At 43.1% G+C, this 13,880-nt stretch overlaps 1 protein-coding gene across 9 annotated transcripts in view; it reads right to left on the reverse strand.

The window, feature by feature from the left end:
- LOC109890970 (death-inducer obliterator 1) overlaps positions 1-11,643 on the reverse strand; it is a 28,463-nt gene extending 16,820 nt beyond the window's left edge. For 3 of the 9 annotated variants that reach the window (XM_020483181.2, XM_020483177.2, XM_020483182.2), the window contains exons 1-6: positions 10,026-10,157; positions 7,289-7,402; positions 6,299-6,414; positions 4,797-6,021; positions 4,220-4,538; positions 3,549-3,755 (exon numbers count right to left, since the gene is read on the reverse strand). In XM_020483181.2, coding sequence (XP_020338770.2) covers positions 3,549-3,755; positions 4,220-4,538; positions 4,797-6,021; positions 6,299-6,380 — 1,833 coding nt within the window. In that variant the 5' untranslated portion in view covers positions 6,381-6,414; positions 7,289-7,402; positions 10,026-10,157. Of the gene's footprint in view, positions 1-3,548; positions 3,756-4,219; positions 4,539-4,796; positions 6,022-6,298; positions 6,415-7,288; positions 7,403-9,021; positions 9,803-10,025; positions 10,169-11,411 lie in introns of those variants that run through there. The other 6 variants (XM_031824982.1, XM_031824981.1, XM_020483179.2 and 3 more) reach the window with 5 other exon arrangements.
- Between the last annotated feature and the right edge of the window lie 2,237 nt (positions 11,644-13,880).

The raw sequence follows: 13,880 nt of genomic DNA on the forward strand, positions 1-13,880 counted from the left end.
AAGAGTGCCCCATGGTGGCGGTGGGTTTATGTTATAGGCAGGCATAAGCTACAGACAACGAACAAACAACATTTTATCGATGGAAATTTGAAAGCAGAGATACCGTGACGAGATCCTGAGACCATTGTCATGCCATTCCTCTGCTGCCATCACCTCACGCTTCAGCATGATAATGCACGGCCCCCAAGGATCTGTACAATTCCTGGAAGCTCAATGTCCCAGTTCTTCCATGGCCTGCATACTCACCAGACATGGAGCATGTTTGCGACGCTCTGGATTGACATGTACGACAGCGTGTTCAAGTTGTCGCCAATTACCAGCAACTTCGCACAGCCATTGAAGAGTGGGAAAACATTCCACAGAACACAATCAGCAGCCTGCTCAACTCTATGCAAAGGAGATGTGTCAGACTGCATGATAAAAATGGTGGTCACACCAGATACTGACAGGTTCTGATCCATGGCCCTTTTTCTCAAGGCACAGTGCATAACAGAAAGTATTCTGACTCCTAGACCTTTCCACATTGTTACATTACAGCCTTATTCTAAACTGGATTAACTGAATGTTTCCTCAATACACACACACTACCCCATAATGACAAAGCAAAAACATGTTTAGAAATGTTTGCAAATGTATATATAATATATATATTTTTTAATTACATAAGTATTCAGGCCCTTTGCTATGAGACTCACAATTGAGCTCAGGTGCATCCTGTTTCCATTGATTATCCTTGAGATGTTTCTACAACTTGGAGTCCACCTGCTGTAAATTCAAATGATTGGACATTATTTGGAAAGGCACACCTGTCTAAATAAAAGGTTCCACAGTTGACAGTGCATGCCAGAGCAAAAACCAAGCCATTAGGTCGAATGAACTGTCCGTAAAGCTCCGAGCCAGGATTGTGTCGATGCACAGATCTAAGGAAGGGTACCAAAAGATTTCTGCAGCACCGAAGGTCCCTAAGAACACCGTGGCCTCTATCATTTGGAACCGCCAAGACCCTTCCTAGAGCTGGCCGCCCGGCCAAACAGAGCAATCGGGGGAGAAGGGTCTTGGTCAGGGCCTTTATGGTTGAGTGGCAAGATGAAAGGCCTGTTTTTCAACAGCAGGGACTGGGAGACTAGTCAGGACCGAGGCAAAGATTAACGGAGCAGGAGCGGCTTCGGGACACATCTCGAGTGGCCCAGCCAGAACCCAGACTTGAACCCGATCAAGCATCTCTGGAGAGACCTGAAAATAGCTGTGCAGCGACACTCCCCATCCAACCTGACAGAGCTAGAGAGGATCTGCAGAGAATGGGAAAAACTCCCCAAATACAGGTGTACCAAGCCTGTAACGTCATACCAAAGACACGAGGCTGTAATCACTGCCAACGGTTCTTCAACAAAGTACTGAGTAAAGGGTCTGAATACCGATGTAAATGTGATCAGTTTTTTTGTAATACATTTGCTAAACTTTCTAAAAACCTGCTTCGTCATTGTGGGGGTATTGTGTGTAAATCGAGGAAAAAAAAATATTTTATCAATTTTAGAATAAGACTAAAGTAACAAAATGTGGAAAAAGTCAAGGGGTCTGAATACTTTCCAAATGAACTGTGTGACCAACCAATGCATTTCCGTATTCCCAGGTGATGTGTAATCCATAGATTTGGGCCTAATGAGTTTATGAATTGAGCGATTTCCTTATATGAACTGTAACTAAGCTGCCACCACCATACTTCACAGTATAGATTGTGTTAGACGGGTGATGAGCTGTGCCTGCTCCTCTCCAGATATAGCCCTTTGCATTCAGAGTAAAATGTGTCTCATCACACCAGACTCGTTTGCCTTAAATTACAAGTCTTTCTCATGCCTTTCTGCAAACTCCAGGCATGCAGTCATGTGCCTATTTCTCAGGAGTGGCTTCCGTCTGGCCACTAACCTATAGAGCCCAGATTACAGCACTTCACCAGAGACTGTTGTCCTTCTGCCAGGTTATCCCATCTCAGCCAAGGCACTCTCTATTTCTGTCAGAGTGTTCATTGGGTTCTTGGTCACCTCCCTGACCAAGGTCCTTATTGCCCGGTTGCACAGTTTGGTCGGACGGCCAACTCTGGGTAGTTTTTATACCCTTCCCCAGATACTATATGCCTAATCACAATTCCAACTTGGAGATCTTCGGAGAGTTCCTTGGACTTCATGGTATGGCTTCTGCTCTGACATGCAGTCAACTGTGGGATCTTATATAGACAGGTGTGTTTCTAAATCATGTCCAAAGAATTTAATTGGCCACAGGTGGACTCCAATCAAGTTGATCAAAGGAAATTGGATGCACCTGTGCTAGAGGTCGTCACGGATCCACCTCTACCCAAATACCTGAGGGGGTCCGGAGCCAGAATTCTAAATAAATGTCACAAGTCAGTGTAACTTTAACTGGCTTGTCAGGAGGGACCCATACATATCCAAACGTGACCACTGCAGTAGAGAGCGATATTGTATAATTTATGCTGCGGGTCTTGCTTTTCACAAGAGTGGAGAGTGTAGCTTGTTGTTGGCCAATCATAAGTCATGAAAATAGGCTAGTCAGAGCCTCCCTGTGTGGCAAAAGTTATGAGATACCTCAAATCAATGGAAGATGGAATTAAAAGTTGAAGGATAGGCTACAACAACCAAGAGCCAACATGTAGGCTGCTACTTAAATATTCTGAATGGAGTAGCTTCTCACAGTTTGATGCAGTCAAGACAGGTACTACGTAATCATATTGAATGAAATAACCTAGATATGGCAGCTATTAGTCTACTATAGCTCAAGTCGGCTTGGTGGTTGCCATCTCTCCCTCCTCCCTGCACTCAGTGTCCCTTGCTCACTCTCACAGTAGCCTACACACACACACAGCAAGGCCCCTGCTCGTGTCACCACTTCCTACCTCAAGCTTAATCAGCTTGAGGTAGGGGTGCAACTTTTTGGACCAGTGTAGGTCTTTAAACTGAGCTAAATTTTGATGGTGATAGCAAAGGGGTGTGAATACTTAGATGGCTAATTTATTGAAAATTAAATGGATCTAAAATGTCTAAAAACCTGCAACAGAATGTAGAATAAGTCAAAAGGCATGAAAACTTTCTCACGGCACCATTTCTCCTGGGGCAACGTCACCCAAATCCCTCCTCGGCAAGATGTTCCCCATAACAGAATTCTGTTTTGTAGTTCCTTCTGATGCAATCAATTGCCAACCTTCCCATGAATGTTAACAATGACATTTTGTCATTTCACAATAATTACTATAATTTAAAAAATCTAGCCTGGCCTTGTTAGTCATTGGTAATGAGAGTCACAATTTCACAGAAAGAAATATAGAATTTCATATAAGAAATTAGTGTACATTTTTGGGGCAGATTTAGAAAACTTATTTCAAAAACATTGGAATACATATTGCGCTTAATTTATGCTCCACTCGTTGTATTAATAACCAGTGCACTGGTTCCAATAAGATCAGTGAAAGGTTTCTCAACTCTCCAGAACAATAGGTGAAAATATAAACATTGTTATCTTATGAACCCTTTGTTTACCTTGGTCGTTGCCCTGGCACCAGGTGTTTTTTTCTGTCCCTTAGCCTTGTCTTGATCTTTCTGCTTGGGTTCAGAAATTGACTTGGCTGCCATGGCTGCGGCGGCGTGTCTCAGGATGCACTCGCTGCCGCAGTAGACAGAGTCCTTCAGGGCGGTCTTCTCACAGCCTGGCCCGATGCATTTTGGCAGCTTAGACTCCTCTGCCGCCTGATGAAATTCAAACAGGTCACACACAGGTGCACAGTGCAACACAGACAATGCCACAGATGGATTCTTGTACAGGCAAAAGTGTCAGGGATTACAATATACAAATTGTCATATGGAGTAGGGATGGTCATCTCAAAGAAAGTATGTTCATATACTCAATTATTTAAGAAGCTGTTTGCGGTACACCATTGGTTGTTCCAATTACTGGTTGTTCTGATACACAACTGAAAATGAATTGTTTTCACTACACTTGACATTCTCTACATCTGTGCATATACATTGAGTGCTTGTACTCAATTATTAATAATCAAATACAGACCTTGAATCGAGTACTCACGCCCATCCCTAATATGGTGCTCTCAGACATCTTTAAGTAAGTCATTATTGGCATGACATTATAAGCCTGAATAGATCATTTGTTGATTTCATTCACCGGGGCTGTGAGAAAAGTAACAGAAACCTACTGCCTGAAAGATCTTGATCTTCTTTTTCCCACTGGGGTTGGTGGTCTTCTCTATCCTCCCTTTGATCCCCAAGTCGTCACCCTTTTCTTCCATCCCAGCTGAGGGAGCCCCCACAGAGGGGCTCTGCTCGGCCTTGAGGGCCCCGGGGGCAGCTGCTTTGGGTTTCCCATTGGGCTTGGTCGTCTGGCTCTTCTTGGTGGTGCAGTTGGGGCAGACATAGTCCTCCCCGTTCCTCTCCATCAGACGTCCACGAGCCTCAGTGATGCCCACACAGTCTCCATGGAACCACTCCTCACAGCGGTCGCAGCAGATCATGAACCTGGGTGCACACAGAACACTTAGCAGAGCACGGAGACAGATATGAAAAAACAGCTAGTCCGAAAGTGGGTTAACAATGTGGAACAAAGTCGCTGCTAAAGCATAGAATACAAGTCAAGCACATCACTCCGGCCAACTAATCATTAACCACTCATCCCCTTGTAGGTGGGCAATGGAGGTAATCCATGAAGGATCAGACAGAGCATTTGTAAGAACTAGAGGCATTGGATTTCCAATTGAAAGACATCCAAATGCATACCGTTTGTTGTGTTTCTGTCGACAGATGCAGTACAGTGCATTAGGGTCGTATCCTTCATCGTCACCAGAGTCACTGGATGATGAGGATGACGATGGGGATTCATCTTCCTCCTGGTCATTGCGGGTCTTTATCCCTCCTCTGGACTTGGTGTCTCTCTTGTTGGGGGTGGTTCCCCTACTAGCTGCCTTAGCAGGACTCCTGGACCTGGAGGCACGCTCGCCACTGGAGTCTATGGGCTTCTCCACGCACCCCTTTTTTTCCTTCTCCTGCTCTTCCTCTTTTTCTTTCTTCACAGAGTCCTGCTCTGGCTGCACTGTGTCATCCTTCTCTTCCTCGTCAGAGCTGGTTGTCTTCTTGTCCTGCTGCTCCTTCTCCTCGGGCTGTGGCTCTTTGGGTGCATCTCCATTACCCTGGAGCTCTTTGGATGCATCTCCGCTGCCCTCCTCTTCCTGGAGGTCTTTGGGTGCATCTACGCTACCCCCCTCTTCCTGGAGCTCTTTGGGCGCATCTCCACTACCCTCCTCTTCCTGGAGCTCTTTGGGTACATCTGTGCTACCCTCCTCTTCCTGGAGCTCTTTGGGTGCATCTCCGCTACCCTCCTCTTCCTGGAGCTTTTTGGGTGTATCCCCACTACCCTTCTCCTCCTCCTCCTGGAGCTCTTTGAGTGCATCGCCACTAAACTTCTCATTGTCAGAGCTTCCATCATCACTGACAGAGCCAACTCTGCTTCTGCCACGGCCTTTAGCCTTCCGAGTAGTCTTCTTCCTGCTCCTTGTCTTCCTCACTGGAGAATCTGGCTTATCGTCCACAGACTTGGCCTCTGCGTTGCCGTCAAAACTGGCCTCGGAGGCCGTCTCTGCATCTGTAGGGGTCTGGGAGGGAGGATCCCCAGCCTCTATGCTGCCAGGTGCACTCCTCCTCCCTACTGTGCGCGCTCTCTTGGTGGTGAGCAGGAACTCCTCCAGCTTGTCAGTGCGTTTTGCCTGCCTCCCACTACGACGTACAGGCCCTGCATGGCCATCCTGGCTCTCAGCAGCAGTGTCTCCGGGCATTTCTCTCTTGGCTATGGTGGTCCGTCGGAATCTCCAGGTTTTCTTGAACTCGTTTGTGGTCTTAGCAGATTGCTCTGCGTTCTCTAGCTTTTCCTCCGTATCATTGTCACCATGCTCTTGGTCTTCTGTATCTTCTCCGTCCTCTTTCTCGGCTTTATAGTCCTCAAGAATAGCTGTTGATGTAAATGACACATTAAGGGACAATACATTTAGGTAAAGTAGCAGATTTTGCCAATCAAAAGACTAGAAAGCTAATTAGGTATTCAAAGTGTATAAGGGGATAGTGAAATCCCTTGTGCTGGTCATGATTCTAGCAATCCTGACCCTATAACCTAATTAACAACCTACAAATGATTTGCAGAGGATCCAGCAGTGCAGTGCCTTTTAAAGGGAGACAATCATGACGCCCCCCCCTCACTGAAAAGGGGAAAAGAAGCTAGTCCAAGGTACCTTGAGAGCTGCTATCCATAGGGTCCTGGCTATGCTCTGGCTCAGGAGCTAGAGAGAGCTCAGGACTCACATTCTCCTCCATAGATGGAGTCACTCACTACTTTCAAACAGAATATCTACAATTAAGAGAAGAGCACAAGAGACCAACTGTGAGACAGCTACTCTTCAACTCCATTTAACTGAAGTGCGTGGTTGTTTTGGGGAGGGGGGTTGGAGCAGCACTGTCATGATCAACTACTTTCTTTATATCCACAGACAACCCTTTCAAAAAAAAATCCCAGATTTGTTTGACAGCGAGTGCAGTCCTCTCATACCAATTTTCTTCCTTTCCATAAACAAGCTACAGCAGGCTGGCTGCTGTAGTTATGATAACGCTCCAGTTGTTAGTCTATATCAGGGTGGGCAATACATTTTGGCTCGGGGCCACATCTGGATTTTGACAATAATTTTTTTTTTTTCTCGATTTGTTTGTCAAAATCGATTAGCGGGTCAGAGAAGGGCAGTTCTTTATAAATGGGTCCATTACAACTTCCACATTTTTTAAAAACCAAACCCCCCGCAAGACACATTTCAAATCGGCTGGTGGGCAGGATATGGCCCGTAGTTTGCCCACCCTAGATGACCAAACCACAGCAGGAGCATTTTCATGTAACAAAGTTATGAATATTCTAAAACCCCTCCACAGAACAATATTTGTAAATGCACAGGTTTTACAAAGCCATATTTTGGGACTTTGCTGCTCATTGATACATCTTAACTCACTAACAAAAGATATCTACTATTGGAAATAATTTTGGAAGCTCAGAAAATAATGAGGAAGTTCACTAATTAGGCAAAATACTCCAATGTCATCAAATTCTTACAAAAACAAAATAGAACACCACTACTGGGACAAGTCTGTTGAAACATCTACACTACAAATACTGTTTACAAAAGTCAAATGAGTACATGGCATTTGTCCTTTCACAGAATAAAAAAAAATGAGCCAACCTGCTGATCTGTAGTGGTGGGACACTGACCGAGGGCTTATCTGATGATTTCAGATTCCGCACACAGCAGGTTCTGATCAGTAATCATCACAGGCCTGGTAGTGGGATCTTGGACCTGTAGATAAGTCAGAATAAAACTGTTAAGTATTTGAGGGTTTGGAAATTGCAACAGTATGCAGCCTTGAAAAGCACAATACATCACAACATATTGGCACCCAGCCAACGCCTAACTTTGTTCAATGTCTGGGACTTCAGATCATAGGTCACCTATTAAAAATTCAAGACACTGCTGAAACAGTATGTCATCACTGACAATTTGCCATTATCAGATTGACTTCCTTTAGTCTCATGATAGTTCACTTCAATCAGATATATTTAAATAAATGGGTTGCAAAATAATAGTTGCAACTGCAAATTATGTTCAATGTAAGGTAGACAAAGTCAACTTGTCAGAAAAGATTGGGAGTACTCAAGAGGCTAGGTAATCATTATCAGCCCCACCTAACTTCATTCAGAGTAACAAAAAAATGTGTCCCAATCCCAACTAACATAAATCCCACATTGTAGTTTACACTATCAAATCACACAAAACACAACAAGTAGACCTACATGTTACAAACCATGCATGCTCTTTCCCCTGAGTAACAGAATGCAGTATGTGACAAATGTTGACCAAAAATAATATAATATAATTCTGGCCTGCTTAAAAATCAGAGCAGTTGAACTGAAAACAGCTAACGGTAGCATTTCAATAATTATTTTGAGCAATAACTCTGTAGCATGATAAACAATTAGCTAACGTATCAATCCACAGCTCAATAAAACATTCCTAGTAGTGTATGTTTTTTTTTACCTATTCAAATCAACAAAGTGGAACATGTTCCCCATGATCAAAGCAGCTTGCTATACATGTACAACTTTCAGAAGATGTACCTGTGGAATGATCCTTCCACAGGTTCACCTACGGAAACCTTGTTACGACTTTTACTTCCTCTAGATAGTCAAGTTTGATCGTCAGTCTGGCCTGAATCCCACTGACAACACCAGAATCTTGAAAACATGTCTGAGAATAAATAGAACCAACTATGTTGCAATTGTAGAATTGTGGTAAGAGCATGGATTTTTACAAACATAACCAAAACATGGGTACTATCCTTCTACAGCAAGAGTGATTCAAATAAATCAATGCAGCATGATAATATCCCAATGAAAAAGGGGGATTGGGGATATACAAATACAGCAAGAAATGGAGACACCATTTATGCAGTTTTTGTTGGGGTTGTTTGGAATACAAGTAGGCCATATTTTTATTTTGTGAGTTGGTACATTAAGAAACATTGCACCATAATGTGCACAATGACACAGTGAACTAGATTATAAAATCCTACTGAACGCTTTCCACACCAAATAAACACTTCACACCTAAAACGTCAAGTCAAAATCCACTTGATTATATTAGTACAGCTCTGGGGATGGCTTTTGATTCTATCGAAGTAGCCCAATACACAACAGTTCTTCAGTTTTAAATGTGTACCCTGATCCATGTTTCAATGAGACAAACACACATGCAGGGAAACATTGACATTTACTTTCACTGAACATTCAATAATTGGTCTGATCTTTTTCATATTCACTGCTCATCTCTGAATAGAAACGGTATCTTTTTCTCCAAAGCACCACATTGATTGTTTGCAAACGCAATGCAAAATGGCCCACCACATTATTACAACTCACCAATAGATGGGGCGCAAACAAAAGACAGAGTGGTAACTTCAGGCCTTTTGATCATTCCTACCGTCCATACCATCGTCATAAAAAAATAAAACAAGATGGAATTTGAAATGTCTGGATTTGAAGAAGCAGTGACTCAACATAAACTATTTAAGAACTACGATTTTGGGGTGAGAGAAAGAGAGGTCCACCACAGATTGTTCCCTGACTATGGTCACCGCACACAGCCACGTGAGAAAGAGGGGGAAATACTCCCAGACCCACCCCAGTTGTCGTGTGGGGGAGGGGTGGTCAATGCAACATTGTTAACTAGCTAACGTTCGGTGAGCTACAATGTTATTCTAAAGCGTAGGGAATTGTTATTTAAACAAATACCTAACGTCATTTCATTCCGACTGTGCTAACTAGATGCCGGATAGCTCTTCAGGCCGCACAGAATCCTGACCGTCCTAATGTGGCTGCAACAGGGAAGAAACGCCAATACGGCGCAAGGAGTCTGCGTGCACTGAGAACTCCGACACCATAGATTGCGAGCTACTATTGCTAGGTCGCGGTGGGTAAATCAAACGGCATGTTACCATGCTAGCTAACGACGAGACTCGTGTTGGATGGCGCAACTAGTCAGTCACACGGTAAATTAACCTAACGTTACCGTTAGTAGACATTTGCTGGGATTAGTTAACTATCACCACAGTGACCTCAACATTAACTCGTGCCACAAGACAACATGCGTTATTAATGCACACACAAACAAGGTCTCGTTTAAAGCTAAATAATTTACGAACATATAGTTAACTAATTAGCGTGCTGTATCACCCGTAACTGACGTCACTACAAAACGCGTAACGTACGCGAACAAGCTAGGCCACAACCATGCGCTTCGCCTAGATAGCTGACGCTAGCTTTCAACTAGTTAGCTATCCAATACTTTCAAACAAACATTATTGAAACATAGCTTGTAATTTACAAATAATGCTAACCAAGTATCGTTTGGATAAATAACGTACAATTCGACCCACTTGTAAACCTCGACGTTATGTTCTTGCACGGTCCACGTTCAGTCCTCCATTTTCATGTAGTGTTGGTTGACTCGCGCTAGTTCAAGTATGGGTAACTGCAGCCCAATGGCGACCGGGGAGTGGGTGTGTCGAAAAGATTGGGTGTATGTAAAGTGAATCCGCTAATTGGGTATGTTTCTTGCCACTCAATACCGTTTCGCTTGACTGATTGGGCTTCACTATTGGTCGATAGTAAACGACCATTACCTCTGGTGTTGTGGCTACGGATTTGAAGTGCTTCGTACTGTGTATCATGGTCGTGTCGGCGATGGTAGTTACGTGGCCATTTTCCTCTCACATTACTTTATTTCAAGATAGCAGCCTACACATTGATACAGACACAGTCTACCACTCAATGGGGAGGGCATGAACGGCAACAACGAGGACAAAGTGCCCTTAGCTCCCGCTTGACAAGTAATACCAAAATATGTTGACAACTGTCCAGCAATGGCGTCGGAAGTAGCTACCTCTAGGTAGCGAATATCAGCATGACAGTCACAACAAGCACACGCTTGAAGGATCCGTACACCCATCAATATATGTTCTTCGTTTTATAACTAAAAATGTACAAGTAGTTGTGTCAACTAACCTACTCATCCTCATTAAAAACTCTTTAAGTACAAACAATTTGGAACTCGAAATAAAACGAGGTGACTGGGAAATATCTATTTGAACGGTCATACAACTCGAGAACTGAGTGGAGCAGCGGTCTAAGGCACTGAATTTCATTGCAAGAGGCGTAACTGCAGTCCCTGGTTCGAATCCAGGCGGTATGACATCCGGCCATGATTGAGAGTCCCATAGGGCGGCGCACAATTGGCTCAGCGTCGTCCGGTTTTGGCAGTCATTGTAAATACGAGTTTGTTCTTAACTGAATCGGGCCTCTTTCTAGAGCTCCGACCTGAAGGTCGCTGACGTAATGATTTGACCTGTTTCTTTCGGAGTTGCCAGTTTGTTTTGAACGCAGCAATAGCAACATTTTGCGGGGGGAGATGGTGGAAGTGGATCATGAGTTCGAATTAAGCAGTGCGTCGAGCAAAGTTGGTTTAGATGAACGTCCTGAATGGATAACAGTATTGTCGAAAACTGGATCAAAAAGGAAGTTGCCTAAACCTTGAATGGAGAATACGTGTATGAATGATAATTGTTTTGTGTTGGGATGCGTTGGTTTAGTAAGCATGCATGTGGGAGACCCATTTTGAGTTGTCAAATTGTGAAGCTGCCGATGAGCTGGGAAAAGTGTAGTCAAGTTTCGTGCTTTGCATCTAGGAGTAGAGCACTCGTCAAAGGAGTCATCTCAAAGGTGAAGACGGATGTTCAGGTTGAGTAGCCTACCTGAATAGAATTCCTGGTGTGTTTGTGGCCGGCGTCTGACCCGCAGGGTGAATGGAGAAAAATAAAAGTATGTCTGTCCTGTTTTAAAGAAACTACCTACGCATGTGAAACTTGGTTATGTAAGATACACTTTAAGCGCGTTTGTCCGCAAACCACTGTAAGAAATGTAAAATACGTGTCCATGTTTCAACTGTGCAGACGGTGGGGCTCATGATTCCGAGTGCACTGTAATTCAGCCAGCTGAAATCACCAAACAGCCTACCCGACCGCTCTGAGGGGTCTGCATGGTCCTAAAACACACCGATGATAAATTGTATTATTCGATGAGGTTTAACGGCTATTGGCATCCCAATACATTTTGCATTACCGCCACCTACTAGACTGGAGTATAACTCCCTTATACTTTTCTTGAAAAATAAATAAACAAATACCCTACCATTTAACACTACACTCACAAAAAAAAAATATATACATAATAATAAATAAACATCACCCTACTCCACTATTTACATCTATTTAGTCCTACTGCAGGCCAACAACTTGAAAGGATGGGACACCACCACTTAACACACCCTGCTACTCTTCTGACAAAGTCTCACACACCCAAATACCTCTCTACAACTGCCATCACAATCTCATTTTTTTTGTGACTTACTTTCCATCCCTGCAGTACAGTCCAATCTTACTGAAACATATATCACTTGCTGGTTTATCTCTGTACTGGTACAGATCTACTACTCACACCATTCCTCTCAGGATCCCTTCCCCTTGACCCATCTTACTCTACTTTCTTCACTGCCTCAGCATATGACAACTACTGCACTACTCTAACCCAGGAAACCTCAACCTGCCACTCTCTTATGGGACATTTCTGATCCCCAGCCCCATGAGCACCCCTACAATTAACACATACCACTTATTTCCCCAATGCTACACATTCTTTTGTCTCATGCCATTCTGCACACTTCTCACACCTAGTAACCTCCCTCTTACACACTGCTGCACAATCTCCATACAATCAGCACGAACCCCTCGGCCCCCAGATGCCACATTTTGTATCACAGTACAATGATAAAACTGGGGAGGGGGAGGACAAAAAATAAATAGAAAGTTGCACCCCTGTTCAAATTACCCTACATCACTACAGTTTCCAGCCAATGAACAATAATGGTGACCTCACTTGATAACAATAATACATTCCTCATTGCACTGCATTGTTGTAGCTGAGGGATAATAATTTTCTTGTCTAAAAATGTAGGCCTAATAGCCTATTCAAGGAAAGAAGCATAGAAAATGCATGTCCGGTAATGTTGTGGAGAAAAAGTGCATTGGTGTTATCACTTTTGGCCAGTTATGATCACATTATTGCACTGATGCATTGCAAATAGTTGCACAGGACAGACAGAAAGATGAGCACAGTGAAAAAAAACACCCATAGGAATTGGCAACCATTACAAAAATGGAAATCACTTGTAAACCACTTGAGCAAGGAGACAATGACATGTTGTAATAGATGCGCAGACTAAACAGCGTTTGTTGTTTAATTGCTACCTTTAAATATCAGTTATTATATTATTTTTCATTAGGCCTACATGTAGCCTACATTTAATTGTTATTTGCAGTTGTCATTATGACAATGAACACTCTGAAAGCACTGAATGGCAGAGGTGTGGACAAAGAGGAAGAGAGAAGCCCAACTCGCAGGAAAATCTGTCTCCTTCCAGCAGGTGAAGTTTTTTCCTTGTTTTGCAGAGGAAATACTTTTTGTATGGAGGTCAATGAGAGTGGTCAACTAAAAATGGGTTATTGATCAAATATAAGTTTTGTAATACCTTAGTTGTTATTCGTGTACGGATATACTGTCTATCCAGGTAACTTTGAGGAAAAAAACACTTAATATAGGAGTTGTCTCAAGATTTTTGGCCGGGATAGGCCGTCATTGTAAGTAAGAATTCGTTCTTAACTGACTTGCCTAGTTAAATAAAAAAAGATGTCTATGCATATTCATGAAGACTTAACTTGATAGAAAATTCAATAACTTGAGACTTGACTTGAAATTGGAGCCTCAAAACTTGGGACTCGACTTTAACTTAAGACTGATTACTTTCAATGATCTGGCTAGGTTTTGTAACATTGTCACTCATTTTGTGGAACAGTCTCCATGATTACTCTCCACGCAGCCAGACACTAGCTGCAGAATCGACTTGCAAACAGATTGGCTAGTGAAACGCACACTTGGCCCTCTGATTGGACCAGTAAACTGTCAATCAACCCAGGTCAGGTGAGCTAGCGTAGTGGTTCTTTTGTCAGGTCGTATGTGTGAAAATTAATGTTTTTCTTAGATATTTTAATAAGCTACATATAGCCTACTATTTGTATTTTATACCTTTGTCTCAAAAACATCTCATCTGTGCTTCAGAACCAAAAAGTTGATTGTCTTGATTGTTGACCAATGACCAGTCAACAGCA

Source organism: Oncorhynchus kisutch, linkage group LG5 (genome assembly GCF_002021735.2).
Source record: "Oncorhynchus kisutch isolate 150728-3 linkage group LG5, Okis_V2, whole genome shotgun sequence".
NCBI classification, from domain to species: domain Eukaryota; kingdom Metazoa; phylum Chordata; class Actinopteri; order Salmoniformes; family Salmonidae; genus Oncorhynchus; species Oncorhynchus kisutch.